The sequence below is a fragment of the Glandiceps talaboti genome, chromosome 14 (assembly GCF_964340395.1).
Source record: "Glandiceps talaboti chromosome 14, keGlaTala1.1, whole genome shotgun sequence".
Taxonomy (NCBI): Eukaryota; Metazoa; Hemichordata; class Enteropneusta; family Spengelidae; genus Glandiceps; species Glandiceps talaboti.
The window spans coordinates 14,130,475-14,147,562 of NC_135562.1; the positions used below are offsets into that span (position 1 = coordinate 14,130,475).

The window sequence follows — 17,088 nt, forward strand, 5'->3', positions numbered from 1 at the left end:
CAGAATGTAGGTATGCAGTGCAGTGTAGATTTCTGACATCCTGGTTATTGACGACCACTGATTTGTACCACGACTTCAACATATCTGGTCCACAAGGAAACACATGATCCAGTTTTAGTGTCCCCAGCCTGTTTACTCTATTATTGTACAGCGTTTACTGGACTGAGGTGTCTCATACTTTAAAGTCACTCGATTCAACATGAACTAAAATGACCCAAAGTAATTAGTAACGCCAAAAATGATATATGGATCTCGGATTGGTACCGTGCTAACAGTACTAGTGATCCGATCAAGTACTGCTCTGTTATAACTTTATTTACGACCTTTACCCACTTTTGGTGCATGTTTGTGAAGATATATTTATTTCAAGTAGTGTGCGAGGAATCTGACCAATATTCAACGTTGGGTTCTGGCAAAAACGGGTTGTGAAGTTGACCTTCTGGTTCGACCATAATGGCTTTGCATGTAAAGATACACTGACGAAAGCGTTTGTGTACCTGCAGTGACGTCATAAAGTTCCAAACGCTGTCCTATCCATATGCAAATGAGAGGTACATACCTGAAGGTGCTCTGTGGCTAAACCGAGAGTGCCTCATTTTTCGAACAATTTCTCGTGTTAGAATTATATTGTACTATTATAAACCCGATTTCCTTTATTTTTATGGCAAAATAAACATAATTACGAAAATAATTATCAACCTTTACATGTACACAAGGCGAAACAACAGTGGACAGTTGAGGCTACAATCACGTGAAACGATTGGGTCAACAGCTTTATTCAGTTATCGAATTCACGCCCCAAGTACAGTTCTTCTTATTGACGTCTATCGGTCTTCACGTCCTCATTATGGCATCCAAAATGATTCCATTACTGTCGTCCCCTGCTCGTTATCATCAGTCCATGATTGCCTACCTTGATAACACAGATAGGGCGGAGAAAGTGTATGAACTCTAGCTGTTCAACTGAAATTCCTAAAACAGTTATTACAGCCGCGACCAAAGATGTTGACCTATTTCATTACCTTGGCGTTGGTAGTGGGTCAGGTAGGTGTCTTAACATGTTAATACCAAGCCCTTCCATACATTTATCAAGTATACAACGACAGCTACATGCGAATTTGCTTGTATGAAGTTTATTCATGTAAAATATCCGAATATATTTATTAATGATATCCTTCAAAACGCATTCAGTAGAAATGCCTTAGTGCATGAGCGCTATATATAGTAATGAGGGTTTGTGAGGTCATGGCTTTCTTTGTTCATGCATATAATAATTCGGTGACGTACGAAGTTACTGTATAGGATGTGTGTGTTTATGTGTGTGTGCACATCGTTTGTTCCCATAGCCAAAGTTCAGCCAATGTAAAAAGACAATATCTTTATTGTCCTACGAATAGGCAGTTCTTATGCAATGATGGAATTAAAACCTGATACGAAAAAAACACCAAATCATTTCCACATCACATTTCCAGAAATACAACAAACACGAGAGGTGATGAAGTGACTTGGATGAAACAATAGTTGTATACTATGTAGTAATCCGTGTTCAACTTCGGAATTAGTTTTCATACCACTCAGCAAGTCTACTGTACTCCAATTATTTTGCTGCAGATGTTAACATTTCTATTAAGTTTGTATTTGCTAATGACACTCAAGTCCCACATCCGTACATTATATTATCTGCTACCAATCTTATTAAAGTTTGATGTGCATGGTGAAAGTGACTAGCTGTCTTTATTTACCTCTATTTCCATAGTGTTGTGACATTTGTTTTCTTTCGGGTGATCGATAAAGACAGCTAACCACTTTCATCACAACAGATTTTAATCAGATTGCTCTGCTACAATATCTGTTGCATAGTTAGGGAGCCTTTGGTAATTACAGGGGGGCTAGAGGAATGAGGAGGTGTCAATTTTTACAAATCGATTCTCGGGGGAGGGCCATATTAAAAACATGATGGGTTATGGGAAGGTCACGTTTTACTTTGACTTACTGTATTGTCTAACCTAGCATTATTTTGTGAGGTTGGCGTCGGATATCTATGCACAGTTGTATGCAAACCCTGATAAGTTCACTGATAAGTTATTATATTACTTCACAAGGGTGGCAGTGATGGGGTGTGGCACCTGTAGAATTTGAAACCGACGGGGGCGTTGAGATCATGTCAAAATCATAAAATAATGCAAGGCCAGATAAAAAAGAGTCAAAGTAAAATGTGACCCTCCTATTATTTCCACATTCTAATTAATGACAATACTGATTTTGTAAAAATAAAAAAATGACCACCCTCTAAATTCCCGGTCCCTCCCATTTCGTAAATACTGAAGGCTCCCTTTTCTTAATGATCGATGCATAATTACCAATATTACATGTAACATATATAATCTAATTTTAGATATATTTAAGCATATGATATTTAGTAGTTCTTTAACGTCTTTTAGCTTAGGCTTACTTTCATTGTTGATACTATTTTATTACAGTTCATAATATATGTATATATTGATACAGTAATTAGGTCTAGATCTAGAGTTTGTAATTTCCCTTACATGGCATTTACAGTAAAGCAGTAATCAAACAAATAAATATAAAGTGATTTTTACATTGAAAAGGAAGACGATTCAACAGACTATTGAGTTGGCTTACAAAGTTGTTCATAGTACACAAAATAAATTATTTCTAGGATGTAATTAATATCTCACTTAATATTGTATAAATCTTACACATAATCTAATCTTAATGATTACTATTCCTATCCAGGTGAAGCTGATATAAAGCTTTTAATCCAACTCAGAAAGGAGTATCCGAAAATCAAGGCAACAATCATAGAGCCTATTGGAGATATGATAACAGAATTCAAGAAGAAGATCATCAAAGTGGGATCTGATCTTGAGGATGTAGAATTTGTATGGAAGAATATGGCGATGGAGGAATACATGACAAGTGACACTAAGAATCAGGATTTCCATTGTATACTTCTCGTTGGTGTTACGTCTTACTTTGAGGACTTGGAGGGGACAATGAAGCACTTGTATAACGTATTGACAACAACTGGAACGATTGCCATCGTTAATAGTTCAGGTAATTATTTTTTCTTAGTCTGTGTGTTTGCAATAACGGTGTCTCTCACCACTAACTACATCGACTTAATTTGTGTTGTAATTTAATATTATTCCCTACTGATACAGATAACATAAATTTTAGGGTCTTGTCACTACGAGTTCACAACGAGTGTTGGCAAAGTAGTGTGCCATTTGTATTATACAGCCGAATATAGATTTATATTGAAGGATGGTGTTATTGTTATTTTAGGCTGGGGTCAGAACTTACGCAGGGGGGTTTTGGGAGAAATCATTCCATGGCCCCCAAAAATGAACCCAAGAATTCCCCCCCCCCTCTCCCGACATCACACACAGCCCCCCCCCCTCCACTTCAGAGATGTACAGTATGGTACACTACATTACACACTGTTACATGTTTTGTAACCATCAGTGGAAATCAATTTCGGCGTCCATATATAACATGTGGAGAGATTTGTTTATAAATGGATGAGGGCTTTGCGAAAAGGTCTCATATTTGGCTGTAATCTGTACTTGGAGATACTTTACTTAGCCAGCAGGGTTATGTCTTTCAATCTTGATTTTGGGCAGAAACAGCATCACCCATGATAGCTAGTGGGAAGGGTGTGGGACGGGGTGCCCCCCTCCAACGGGATGCGCATTTTTAAAAAAAAAATAATGACACGTAAGCGGCGGTTTAGTGGCATAAAACCTCAAACCATACACGTTATCGGAAGCCATAGAGTATCGTGTTGTATTGCTATATTACCTACACTTTAACTTATACAGAGATATTTTGGCAGACACACACTTTTGCTTGGCTATTGACTGCCTCATGTATGGAGAGAGAGCGAGAGAGAACGAGGCTAGAGAGAAAGAGAGAGAGACACACAGATTCTCTATTCTGGAGTCTCTGAAGTGTGGTCAGCAAAGTCGTACCACTGTTTGACCACACTACTGCAATGTAGTCAAACAGTGGCAAGACCATTGCATTATAAAGCATCAAATGTAAGATATGGTCTTACCCTCCTAAGCACACCCAGCCTTTGTGATATTTTGCTACAGATCTTAGTTATGCGCGTTTTCCAATTTAAGTGGGAGTCAATCCAGGCACCAAGGTATTTGAAAGCCAGGACGTGCTCCACCATTTGGCCTGCTATCTGTATGTTAAGTACTTTAGATGCACTTTGATTCAGAGTTTGGACGTGACTAGTAGCATACCTTTTTCATGTTTACACCCACCCCCATCGTAAATTCTGATCCCAGCCCTACCTACTCAGGTTTTATGTCAATAACAATGGGGAGAACATAGCAATTTTGAACTTGTGACCATTTTCAGGAAAGCAAAACCAATGACGCTCAATGCCTTGTAATGATCGATCAGAAAATAAATGCCTACTTTTTGGAAGAACGCTACCACTCGACTTATGTATGGCATAACATGATAAACCCCATTAAAATAATGTCAATCAATCATATATTTTTCACCACCAGAAAAAAGTGTATTTCCTCGAATGGTGCAGCATTATCCAGACCTGCTCCCCAGTTACAACATTGCCCCAACAGAAAAACTTGTTGTTGTGTTTCATGACATTGGAGCTAATGTCAGAGTGTCTGAAGTGGAGGCAGTGATCGACATCACGTCATGCTTGCAAGAAAAGTCAGAAGTTGGGAATTTGCTGTTGGATCTTTTTACACATGTCGTGAATTTTAGAGCAACGGCATCTAAAGATTTGAGTGAAGACGTACTTCAGTTTCTTCAGAGCCCAAATCTATTATCTCGTAAGACAGATAACAACGTGTTTGTCAATAACAGTAGAGATGTTGTAATTGTCCAGTCAGATTGAAAATAGTCTTGTTTGAAGTGAGCCATCAGCGGTCAGATTAGATAATTAGGGTCAATTGTATTAAAATGGAATATCTTAAAAGTGTAATCAACTTGATGTTTATAACAACTTGCATCCACAGTTATGTAACTGTAATATTTTAACATTTTGGGCTGATTAATATATTATTACTAGATACAACAAATCGGGGTAACTAACACTGGTGTAATGTAGGGGCTGGACTACATTCCAGCAGACGATAACACTGCACAACAACGACAAAGTTGATGAGCTAATTTTGACGTTCATGTTGCGCTGATGATGATATATATTCCAAAACATGAAATCTACCCGTTGCTTTGATGGAACTCTGAGGAAAACACGTTCAATACTTAACTATCTTAATTTGATTAAAATATATGTTAATTAATAAACAAAAAATGTTTTAGAATAATTTAATATCTATTAAACTTTATGTAATACAGATGTGAGTCTTTGAGAATAAAGAATAAAGAATGTGATGGTCTCAACTTACTTTGGTGTTTGAAATTGTGAATGTGAATAAAAGGAATTATATATTTCTTGGTGGCATAAAACACACAAGGTAAAGACGTCCTTGGTGGTGTTATTTAAATTGATCAGTAATAACCAGTTTTAACTTGTTTTCCTACCAGAACAAAGGGACATGAAAACGAGAATCCCACACCAAATGGACTGAGATGGAATATCTCACACTCGTTCGGGAATTTCTGTATCTCATACTCACCTGCAGTGCTCGTGAGACCAAAATCCTTCAACTCGTGTGAAATATTCCATCTCAGCCCCTTGGGTGTGTGGGATTCTATTAATTTACCAGTCCGTCTATTGTTTCGACTTATCAACCTTTACGGTAAAAACAATAGGTACAAACATTAATGCTATTGATGACATCAGCATTGGTAAATGGGCACCATACCCAGAATTCCCTATCCAAGTGTACAGTAGTCTATTCATGGTTAATTGAATAATAGTTTTCTCCTACTTTTATAGGAGTTGTGAGATGTAGAGTGGTGAAATGCACTTTCTGTGACTCACTATACAGCAACTATATAGTATACGTAGAACTATGAAATCAGCTTCACCTTTGTTCCTATTTAACGCAGGCGCTACCATCACCATCATATTTCAACCAACAATATATGTAGTTTTATTTTTTGTATTTTTGCATGTAAAGTACTCGTAAAAATAAATGTTGAGTGCTTCACTTTTACATCTCAAAACAAACAAAACAACCCTTACCAAAATGAAATTTACGGTAAAAAGTAAGCTTAAACTGTACTTATTCTATATTTGAAGTATACTTTGGAATGTCAAGTACATTTCAATTATACTTAAAATATACTCAACTATACTTAAAATATAAATTGGCAATAATTGAATTTTCAAACATTGTAATGCAAAATATGACCCTCCCCCAAGAACAGGTTTGTAAAATGTGACCCCCCCCCCCAATTCCTCCGGCCCTCCTCCCTTGTAAATACTGAAGGCTCCCTAATCTTGTAATACGTTCTAATAACATAGAATAATGTTCATAACAACCTCAAACCAAACTAGTAATAACAAATGCATTAGATTTTAGGGATTTTTGTGATGTACATTTGTAATATATATTAATGAACATATTTTATTTACTTAAAGTGGTTGAAGCGACATCTAGCCAAAACCAGTCAAACCTCTTCAATTTCCTCTTGACCACCATGTCTTTTTTGGAAATAATTTTTGGAAATAATTTTCACACACACTTTCTTGAGAAACAAAACCTGAAATCTGTTTCTCGGTTATGTTAACCTTATAAATCAAATAAATGCCATCTGTGAAAGGTAAACAGCTATGTATGGTATTTACAGTAAGACCTAAAACAATGTTTGATTCCGGCCTAACTTTTTTCATGTATTTGAGAAAAAAAGGAAAACAATCGCAAAAATTGTGAGGTCTCACGAGAAATAGTGAATGCGGAAACTGACATCAACTTAAAACAATATAAAACTGTTCTTCCAATCTGTAATGGCTGTACATCTGATGGGAAGAAATAAATAACACAGAGACCATTTGGAACACAATAGAAAACCTGAACTAGACACTCACACATGAAAAAAAAACATAATAAAAGGAAATGAAAAATCTACTTACCCAATCTATTCTAAAATTGAGCGTAATCGGAACCACACATTTTTATTAGGCTATTAAAGCTGAGTCACTTTACCAGTGTTACCAGGCAGATTGTACTAAACTATATCACCTTCACACGAGCGTACCCAAACCCTGACCAGAAACTCTATCAGTTTCCACTTTGGACATCCTAGCCCTACCCTTAATCATAGACCATACATTGGTATTGAAAATATACTTGATCAAATCTCGAATGATATGTACCATAAATCACAATGAGAAATGTTAAATACCTGATGCATTACAGATGGCAATAGTTCCATTTTTTGCTAACGCCTTATACAGGTATTCCATTGCCCCTGCCAGCTCTTTCAGCAGACCTTTCACTCAATGATCGTTGACACATTGCACTAACAATACAAATTATTCTTGTAGGCTATATAGTCAACTTCACTTCACTTATTAAAATGTTAAAATCATATGACTCGAACACCAATTCATGAACGGAATTTGTAATAAACATCAAGATAACGTACACAGTATTACTTTATAATTTCAGCAAACCAGAATATATATTTTGACCGTTGATGGCTCACTTGAAACTACAATACTATCAAGCCTACTTATGAATAATTATAACATCTCTGTTGTTCTTGATAAATATACCATCATCTGTCTTACGAGACATCAGTTTTGGGCTCTGAAGCAACTGGAGAACATCATCAACCAAATCTTTAGATGCTGTTTGCCTAAAATTCACAATCTGTGTAAACATATCCAATATCAAGTTTCCAACTTCTGAATTTTCTTGAAGACACAAAGTGATGTCGATCACTGCCTCCATTTCAAGTACTCTGACAGTAGCTCCAATATCATTAAACACAGCGACCACTTCCTCAGTTGGGACAATCCTGAAACCGGGGACCAGGTCTGGGTATTGTTTCTCCATTTCAGTGAATACATTTTTGTCTGTTGGCAGAAAAATATGCTTGGCTGACATTAGTTTGAATGGTTTTTATCGTGTTGCGTCATACACAAGTCAAGTTGTACGCATTCTAGTACAAAGTATCGGATGTTTATTTGATAGTTCTACTTCGAATCGTTCTGTACTAAAAATGATCAAACATTGATGAAAACTTCAAATATTTGTATTGAAATAAAACCTGGGCAAATGAAATCTTACACTTCTTAAATAGGGATTACATGACGTCGAGTGTCTATGATACATATTCATTTTTACTCAAGCCTAGCACAGACTTAGAACTAATCCTTGTAAGGATACATTCAAACAACCTCAAAACTAGTAATAACAGTTATAATATGAATACTGATCATATTGTAATCAAAAGTGGTTGAATCGATATATACCTAAAAATTATATATCCTGTTCAATTTTGTCTTGCCCATAATACAATTTCTTATACCTGTTCCTGGATAACGTTGATTTAGCTTATCAACCAGATATCTGCGCTATGTGAAAATGTAAACAGCTTTGTAGGCTAAAACCTATGGCAAGTTGAGTTGCTTTACCAGGACGACCAGGTAGAAAATATACTAAACTATGTCAGTGCTTCCAAACAGGATACCCAAGCCCTAAATCAAGGTCATACAAGGCCATAGGAAACACTTAATCAAATGAGATATACCATAAATTACTATCAGAATGACAAATACCTGAAGTAATACAGATAGCAATAGTTCCATTTGTTGCCAATGCCTTGTACAGGTATTTCATTGCCCTTGCAAGCTCCTGCAGATAAGACACAACACCATTAAGAAGCATGCAATGGAATCTTTGATTGCTGGATTCACTTTCCATATATTCTTCTAATGTCATATGCTTCCATTCAAATTCTACATCCTCAAGTCCCGACTCCTCTTTGATGATATTCTCTTTGAATTCTGATATCATAGCAGGTGAAGGCTCCACAACTGTTGCTTTGATTTTCGGATATCGCTTTCTCAGTTGAACCAGAAGCTTTATATCAGCTAGACCTAGATAGGAATGGTATTCATTAAAATACGATCATGATATTGGCTTATAAACATAGCAAATGAAATAATTACATTCTAAAAGCAATATTTCTAACACATTTTGTCTTCACTGTCCTTTGGAGTAAATCATTTGTATAGACAGTGTGGATGCTTACTGTTGGCCAGCTCAGTACTTTTTGGTGGAATCTTTATTTCTGTCATCTTAATACTGCCTGATTGCAAACTTCAAAAATAACGCCAATATAGTTGTACCACAACTGTACAGTATTTAAAAAATTGTATCCACATGTCGATATAAGCTAGGTGTAGGTGTTTATTTGTTGAATGACTATCCAGTTGCACATCCAACCACGTTGTTATCTTTGCAATATACGCTATGGGCGTGGTCATGTTGCTAGACATATTTGCATACATTTTGAATGTCTATTCATCTGTCTATTAATCCCTGTTATCTTTGCAATATACGCGATCGTTGGCTGTTCCTATGAGCGTGGCCTTGTTGCTAGGCACATTTACATACATTTTTTGAATGTTTATTCACTTATCTATTAGTCCCTGTTGTTATCTTTGTGAAATACATCACCATTTTGCTGTTGCTAAGGGCGTGGTCATGGTTGCATTTGCATACATTTTTGAAAAAAAAAAATTGTTAGCCCTAAGTTGCATATTACTCATGGAATCATCATGTCATGAACAAATCTGAATTTATTCTCCTCGAAAAACATTCCCGTTAAATTACATGCCAATCTGCCCTGTAGTTTAGGAGTCTTAGGTTTTCAACCAAAAATCACATTGACCCAAAACTCCTATCTCTGTCGCGACCATTTTCATTTGAACAATTTCACAACTAGACACCCAAAGTAACATGACGACCAAATGTCAAAGCATTTTTTTTTACTTTAAGATGTTCACACACACACATACACACACACCTTCTCTCTCTCTCTCTCTCTCTCTCTCTCTCTCTCTCTCTCTCTCTCTCTCTCTCTCTCTCTCTCTCTCTCTCTCTCTCTCTCTCTCTCTCTCTCTCTCTCTCTCTCTCTACCATGCCTATATCACTACTGAACCTTATCACTCTAGTTGGGCTAAAAATAGTTTCTATTTGTTGGTTGAAACTTATTGCCCATACACAACATTACCATGTTCAATATTGAAATAATCACTTCCATATCCTGCTTGCGGTAAATGTTTTTCATTTAACATAGTGATGAATATGTAATTGTCACTGTGTAAATAGTCATTTGGTTATGTAAAGTCCTATGACATTCTCATCGATATATAGTCCTACATCATCGGCCCTAATCCCGGGCCCAAAATACATGTATACTGAATATTGTATGCAAGGTAATGAAGAACGCCCTCAAGCCGTATTGTGCCATTAGGAAATACCTCTTGTGTTACTCCATATTGTGTCATAATAGACGAGACCCAAACAAGCATATTCAACTATGGTTGACGATACCGCCTTTGCCCCCATAACAATGGCTTCATTCTAGACTACGGTAACCTTTCACGTCGTTCTTTCCAGACACCATCAGACTATCGCACACTCTACCAAAACACATCGCAGACAGAGTAGACCTGGACACTTGTTTTTTTTACCCGTTTAGTCGATGAACCTGCGCAATGTGATTAAAATCTGATGTGGTGAAAGCGGGTACATGTCTTTATTCACCTCTATTTCCATCGTTTTGTGTCGTTTGTTTTGTTCAGGGGGAGAAGGCGGCGATCACCGAACAAAACAAACGACACGAATTATGGAAATAGAGATAAATAAAGACATATATAGCCACTTTCACCACATCAGATTTTAATCAGGCTATGAACCTGCGCAAAAGAATGCACGTAGCCAAGTTTATAATTGTAAATGATTTCACATATTTGTTTTCAACTCCCTCCGGTGCTTTGTAAACAGTACACTGGGCCATGTAGTTTATACGAAGAATACCCAATGTTTGCAATTTTGTGGTTTAAAAGCTGTTTCAAAATTTTCAAATTTCATAATATATGTGTATCAAAGGACACCTACCCGTACCACTGCCAACTCCCAGATAGTGAAATCCCTCAACATCTCTCGCCAGGGTTGCAATAACTGTTTCGGGAATTTCAGTTGAACACATTTGGTACACCTTCTCAGCCGTGTCTGTGTGACCAAAGTAGGCAACCAAAGAGCGATGATAATGATCTGGGAACGACATTATTGGAATCATTTTGGATGCCATGGTCGATACGTGAAGATAGGCTGTCACCAAATTGACGTCATCACTGTACACACGACATAGGTCAAGAAGTTCACGCTGTGCCCTACATGTGGCAGTCATTTCAGGCACGTTGCGCAGTTTAAAGGTAAATACGAATAGAAGCAACGTTGCATCCAGTGCAGTTGTGCATAAGGGACTGGTCAGTTTCTTCGGCCTGCACATTCGACGAATCTTCATATATAGCCAGGACTGTACCGAATTCAATTTCAACGTGCTACAGATATTGATAATACAAGGTATGACAGTACAGAAAGACATTTCAAAGTCTTGGGCCATCACTTAATCGCTCGTTTGCATATTTAGCTATGTTTTATTATTAAGGTAGGAGGTGTCAAATTCGAATTACGTCAACGACGCAACTTTCGGCGCAGACTGAAACGGGCGCTCTTGTCAACATTCGAACGCGAAACAAACCCGTGTCTGGAAGTGAAGTAAAGTGTTATATGTTTTTTTCGATCGCTGTACGTACTCTTGAATTGAAGATTTAGGGTGAATGGAAGGTAATTTTGTATGACTTTCAGAAGTCCTTGCGAAGAAAATTAGCTTTACTACCATGACTTAAAGAGGAACTTAGAGGAATTTAGGCTTGTTGAAATGTATCAACAACCACACTCCCTATATTGCCGGTCAAGCAAAACATTGACGTGCAAAACAGAAAAGTTGGAGTCGGTCATATTAAAAAGACAACACCACGTCCAGTGTCTGACGCTAGAATTACACGAGTTCGCGAACTATTGCACAATTAACCGTAATGTCTGAATACATCCAAGATATTCTACGTGAAATACCCCAGGTCATAAATGTCTGCTACTACACAAGTCATCCAGGTTGAGTACACCCCCCCCCGCCCCCCACAAACAAGCAAAAACATTTTCTTTTAATCTTCTCCTTGTTATTTAGTTGCTTTGATTTCGACTACTCGAAATGAAACTGACATGACACTTGGAAACTTTAATTGCATTATTTCAAAACAATGACTTGTATGGTATTCACATGAAATTTACATACCGACCATAATTCCATATCGCCATTAAATGAAGTACTTTGTTTGCGTTTTTGCTTTGTTACTATGGTAACCAGATTTCCTATACAGATTGATTCTATGTCGTTTTGGAAGCACATCGCTCGATAGGTCAGCAGTGTCACCAGAGCTCGAGGGCGATTGATAGGGTCATAGCACTAGATCAATCATTTGATTGTTTGTGTGCATTTCTCAAACCATTGATGTCTCATCGATGCTGAAACCAAGTTTGTCATTACAAGAAAAACAACAATGATAATTATTAGAAACCGTACGACCGATCGCGGGGAAAAAAAGTGAAACGCTACGTATACTTCTATTATTTAAAAATGGGGCTACGACCGTTTCACCAGTGGAGAATCGACAGTGAAAACAAAAATACTTCTTCTTCACTGGGCCATGACCGTGCGACTGGTCATGGACAGCAATGGAACCCCCGGCCATTACACATCCCTGTATCAGTATAGCCAATTTAAAATTACTGAATCTATAGTTTGTTTTTCAGTAGATGTATTCAACCAAAAATAGATTTTTTTCAGCTCTCTCGCCAACTATAGTATGTCACTAGTCACACTAACTCTATTGAGTGTTTACGTATTGTAAAGCCTACAGTTCAAATTGCAGCAAATCATACAAGTTGTATAAAAAAAACTATCTACATTGTCTCCCCATGAAAGAAGTATCCATGCTAACAATAATAAGATTTCAATGGACTGCATTTCAAATTTTCTTAGTGACCACACTCCGGAATATAACACTAGCAATTTCCTTACATGAAATCAACATTTAACTGTTTCAACAATGCGAGAATGAGATATAAGGTGCGAGATCAATATATATTTCAAATCAATGTAGGATGAAATTTTTTTTTTTTTTACTTTTGGGGTGTTTTTTTTTTAAGTTGTCTAGTTCTCATCCTACAGAAACGATTTTACTTTTTAATGGGTCTGTTTGTACCCCTAAACATGTAATTATTTCTTTTTTAAAAATATCCCCTAAATTGAGAAATGGAAGAATTTTCACTATAGCACAGCACTAAAATAAAGTGTCAACAGAAGACCTATTTTTCCTCACTACATACTGGATTTGTATTCATAGTATTACTACATACTGATTTGAAATTGGATGGACATTTTCAATTTTGGTCAATTAAGTTAGGGGGGGGGGAACTAAATGTTTTTAGCTTTTTATCCTACATTGAACTATTGACACCCCTAATGTGTTGATTTATCATAGTACATAATTATGTACTGACAGAACTATCCCTTGGTACCCATGTGTTCCAGTATTATGAAATTTCATGTGAATTGTGTCCAACATTTTGAAATTTGGAAGGGGGTGGGGTCATAATTATGAATATTATGGCCACTTTGGCTTTGGGAGAAATACATAAACTCTACACATGAATAGTTCAGTTGATTTATCATACATATGAACTGACAGAAATATACCTTGGTGCCTGTGTGTTCCAATATTGTACAATGTCAAGTGATCTTTGTTCAAAATGTTGAAATTTTGATGGGGTGGGGGTAACATTTTTTACTGGCATTTTAAAGTTACCATACACACAATGATTTTTGTTGTATAATTATGAAGAGATATTGGTACATTATACATATGTGCAAAGTTAAACAAGCTCATTTTAATTTTTGTCAAAATCAACAATATTTCATTAAAAAATTATGTCAAAAATGTCTACATTTAGATGGGGTGTGGGGTTACAATTTCAATTCTAGAATTTAAATGGACGTGGTGACCCACTATTATTTTGTCATTGATAAATATTTTGAATAATACATTGTACACATACAGCATATAAAAATAATCTATCACGGACTTTCATCCTTTTCCGCAGTTTTCTTACATTTTTCTTTAAAAATCGCAAAGCAGCTGGGGATATAAAAACATAGCATTTCATGAAATAATGAAAAGAATTTACAAACAAATATGTCTGGACATAATACACATTGCACTAAAATATGTGAGTTCATTAAGTGCTCCAGGGATAATCTTTAACTGTCAAAAATTGTGATGTAGTTAATTGTTGTAGATCTACTTATTTTGACCCAAAACAATATGTGTAGATACAAGAAACGGTCATTATCTTGAAAACAAAGGTGGTGACATAGTATTTTCTTTGAATTTTTTGCATATTCAGATATCACTGCTTAGGTATGCAAAGTATAAGAAAAATCTATCGACTTTTTGAATTTGACACCTCCCCCTTAAAGTGCAATGTAGAACAGCTGCACTTAATAATGAAAGGCATGACTGCGCAGTGCAGTCACTGTACTTTTGGCGGGCGTGGCTTGCATAATTAAGGCTAATTTGCATGATTATGGTTTTATAAGTAGAGCTACACATGCAGAATGGTTGCACCAAATTCAATGAAACATGCTACATCATTCTATGGATCATTCAAAGATATACGGGAGCATTTTCAGCTCATCTCTGGTCTGTCATTCAGCTGGTTATCATTTGTTTAAGGGTGACCCAAAGTTGGCGCTGTGCCCTACATTTCAGGTACGTTGCACGGTGTTACAGAAATATGGAGCAACCTTGCATCGCAGTTGTGCATAAGCGATATAGCAACAAATTAAAGTCAGTGATTTACTCTTGTGTGTAAGGGGTTTAACGGTTTGACAATTAATAATATAGCATAATTTTCTACAGTTTAATCCACTGAGACGCGTTTTGTGTCATCCCGAAAGTGTCTTTTTCATTTTTTTTCCACCATTTTATGGAAATACGCCAATTTTCTCTCGATACATACGTAATTTTCAACGCTGGCAATTTTCATTCACTTTGGCAGATTTTCGAAGGTAAACTTTTCACTGAAAGTGTAAACTTGGAGATATTTCTATAATATTCATACAGTTTCCGTAACGTCTAAAGACTCGTGTCACGTTACGGAAACTGCACTCACAGTGATACGATAAACAAAAGATCACATCATGAAATATATTATGATTGAACAGGTTTCCCTTTTGTTAAGGACACTCATAAATTTTGGTCTTGTCACTACAAGCCACCTAGAACTACAATCTTGAAAGTAGTAATGGTCAGTCCGCCTTAACCATTACAATGTCTCAATTCTATATATTTCGAGATATAGATCACTTGTCTGATAACACAAGTTCTCTTTTGGGAAAAAAATACTTTTTACTCGTGACTAAGGGTTGTCACTACGAGTCGCTAGACGACTAGTGATAGAGCCCCCCTTAAGTCACTCATATTTTCCTTGGCTGAATGTAGAAAAGTATTGGCATAAATGACATCTAATTCTGGCAAATACATGAAGAACAAGCCTTCTACGGTCGAAGACATAACCCCCAAAAACTGGTTTGACAGGTTGAAATATTAAAATCACATAACTCTAACACCAATGCATGAATGGAATTTGTCATAAACATTAGTATGGTTTACCCAGTATTACTTTATAATGTCATCAACCCAGAAAATATATTTCAATCAAGCCTGCCTAATGAATAATTATAACATCTCTGTTGTTTTTGATAAATATGCCATCATCTGTTTTACGAGACATCAGTTTTGGGCTCTGAAGAAACTGAAGGACATCATCAACCAAATATTTAGGTGCTGTTTCTCTAAAATTCACAACCTGTGTGAACATATCCAAAATCAAGCTTCCAACTTCTGAATTTTCTTGCAGACACAAAGTGATGTCAACCACTGCCTCCATTTCAACTACTGTGACACTGGCTCCAATATCATGAAATAAAGCCACCAATTTGTCAGTTGGAACAATCTTGAAACCGGGGACCATGCCTGGGTATTGCTGCTCCATTCCAGTGAATATATCTTTTTCTGTTGGCGGAAAAATATGCTTGGTTGACATTATTGCAATGGGTTTATCATGTTACGACATACACAAGCTAAGTGGAATGCATTCTACTAGAAAGTGTGGGATTTCTTTTCCGATAGTCTTACTTCGAATCGTCCTGTGCTGAAAATGGTCAAACATTCAAAATTTACAAATTTATTGAAATAAAGCTTTGGAAAATGAAGTCTTATCATTCTTAAATATGTGTCGAGCTGTAAAATACGAATGAAATACGGATTGTGTCAATACTTGTAATGACAAGACACCGTTTGTCTGCCATATTTCACATAACAAGTTTAAGCATAAACATTAATTCTAACAACCACAAACTAGTAATAACAAATAAACTTTGTCGGGTAAATATTATGGCAAGTTGAGTAGCTTTACCAGAATTACCAGGTAAAAAATATACTACACTATGTCCGCTTCAAACAGGATACCCAAACCCTAAATGATAGGCCATACAAGGCCATAAGAAATACTTGATCAAATGATATGTACCATGAATTACAATCAAAATGACAAATACCTGAACTATTAAAGATAGCAAGAGTTCCATTTGTTGTCAATGCATTGTACAGGTATTTCATTGCTGCCGCTGGTTCCTGTATGTAAGGCATAACAGTGGTAAGAAGCATGCAATGGAAAGTTTGGTTGCTGGATTCACTTTCCATGTAGTCTTCTAATGTCATATTCTTCCATTCAAATTCTACATCCTCAAGTCCCGACTCCTCTTTGATGACATTCTCCTTAAACTCTGATATCATAGCAGGTGAAGGCTCCACAATTGTTGCTTTGATTTTCGGATATCGCTTTCTCAGTTGAACTAGAAGCTTAATATCAGTTATACCTGGATAGGAATGTTTATTCATTAAAAAACGATCATGAGATTGGCTTATAACAGTGGCAAGTTAAATAATTACATTCTAAAAACAAT

The 17,088-nt window shown here is 36.4% G+C and overlaps 2 protein-coding genes across 2 annotated transcripts; one reads left to right on the top strand and one right to left on the bottom strand.

Annotated features, from left to right (window-relative positions):
* Positions 1-944: 944 nt before the first annotated feature.
* On the top strand, positions 945-4,903 carry LOC144445293 (histamine N-methyltransferase A-like). Its single transcript, XM_078134834.1, has 3 exons — positions 945-1,050; positions 2,764-3,078; positions 4,551-4,903. The coding sequence occupies exons 1-3, from the start codon at positions 945-947 to the stop codon at positions 4,901-4,903; spliced, it is 774 nt and encodes a 257-aa protein (XP_077990960.1).
* A 10,885-nt stretch (positions 4,904-15,788) lies between these two features.
* Positions 15,789-17,023, bottom strand: LOC144445294 (histamine N-methyltransferase-like). Its single transcript, XM_078134835.1, has 2 exons — positions 16,681-17,023; positions 15,789-16,135 (listed from the first exon to the last, which is right to left on the bottom strand). Exons 1-2 carry the CDS (start codon positions 17,021-17,023, stop codon positions 15,789-15,791), a joined length of 690 nt encoding a protein of 229 aa, XP_077990961.1.
* Between the last annotated feature and the right edge of the window lie 65 nt (positions 17,024-17,088).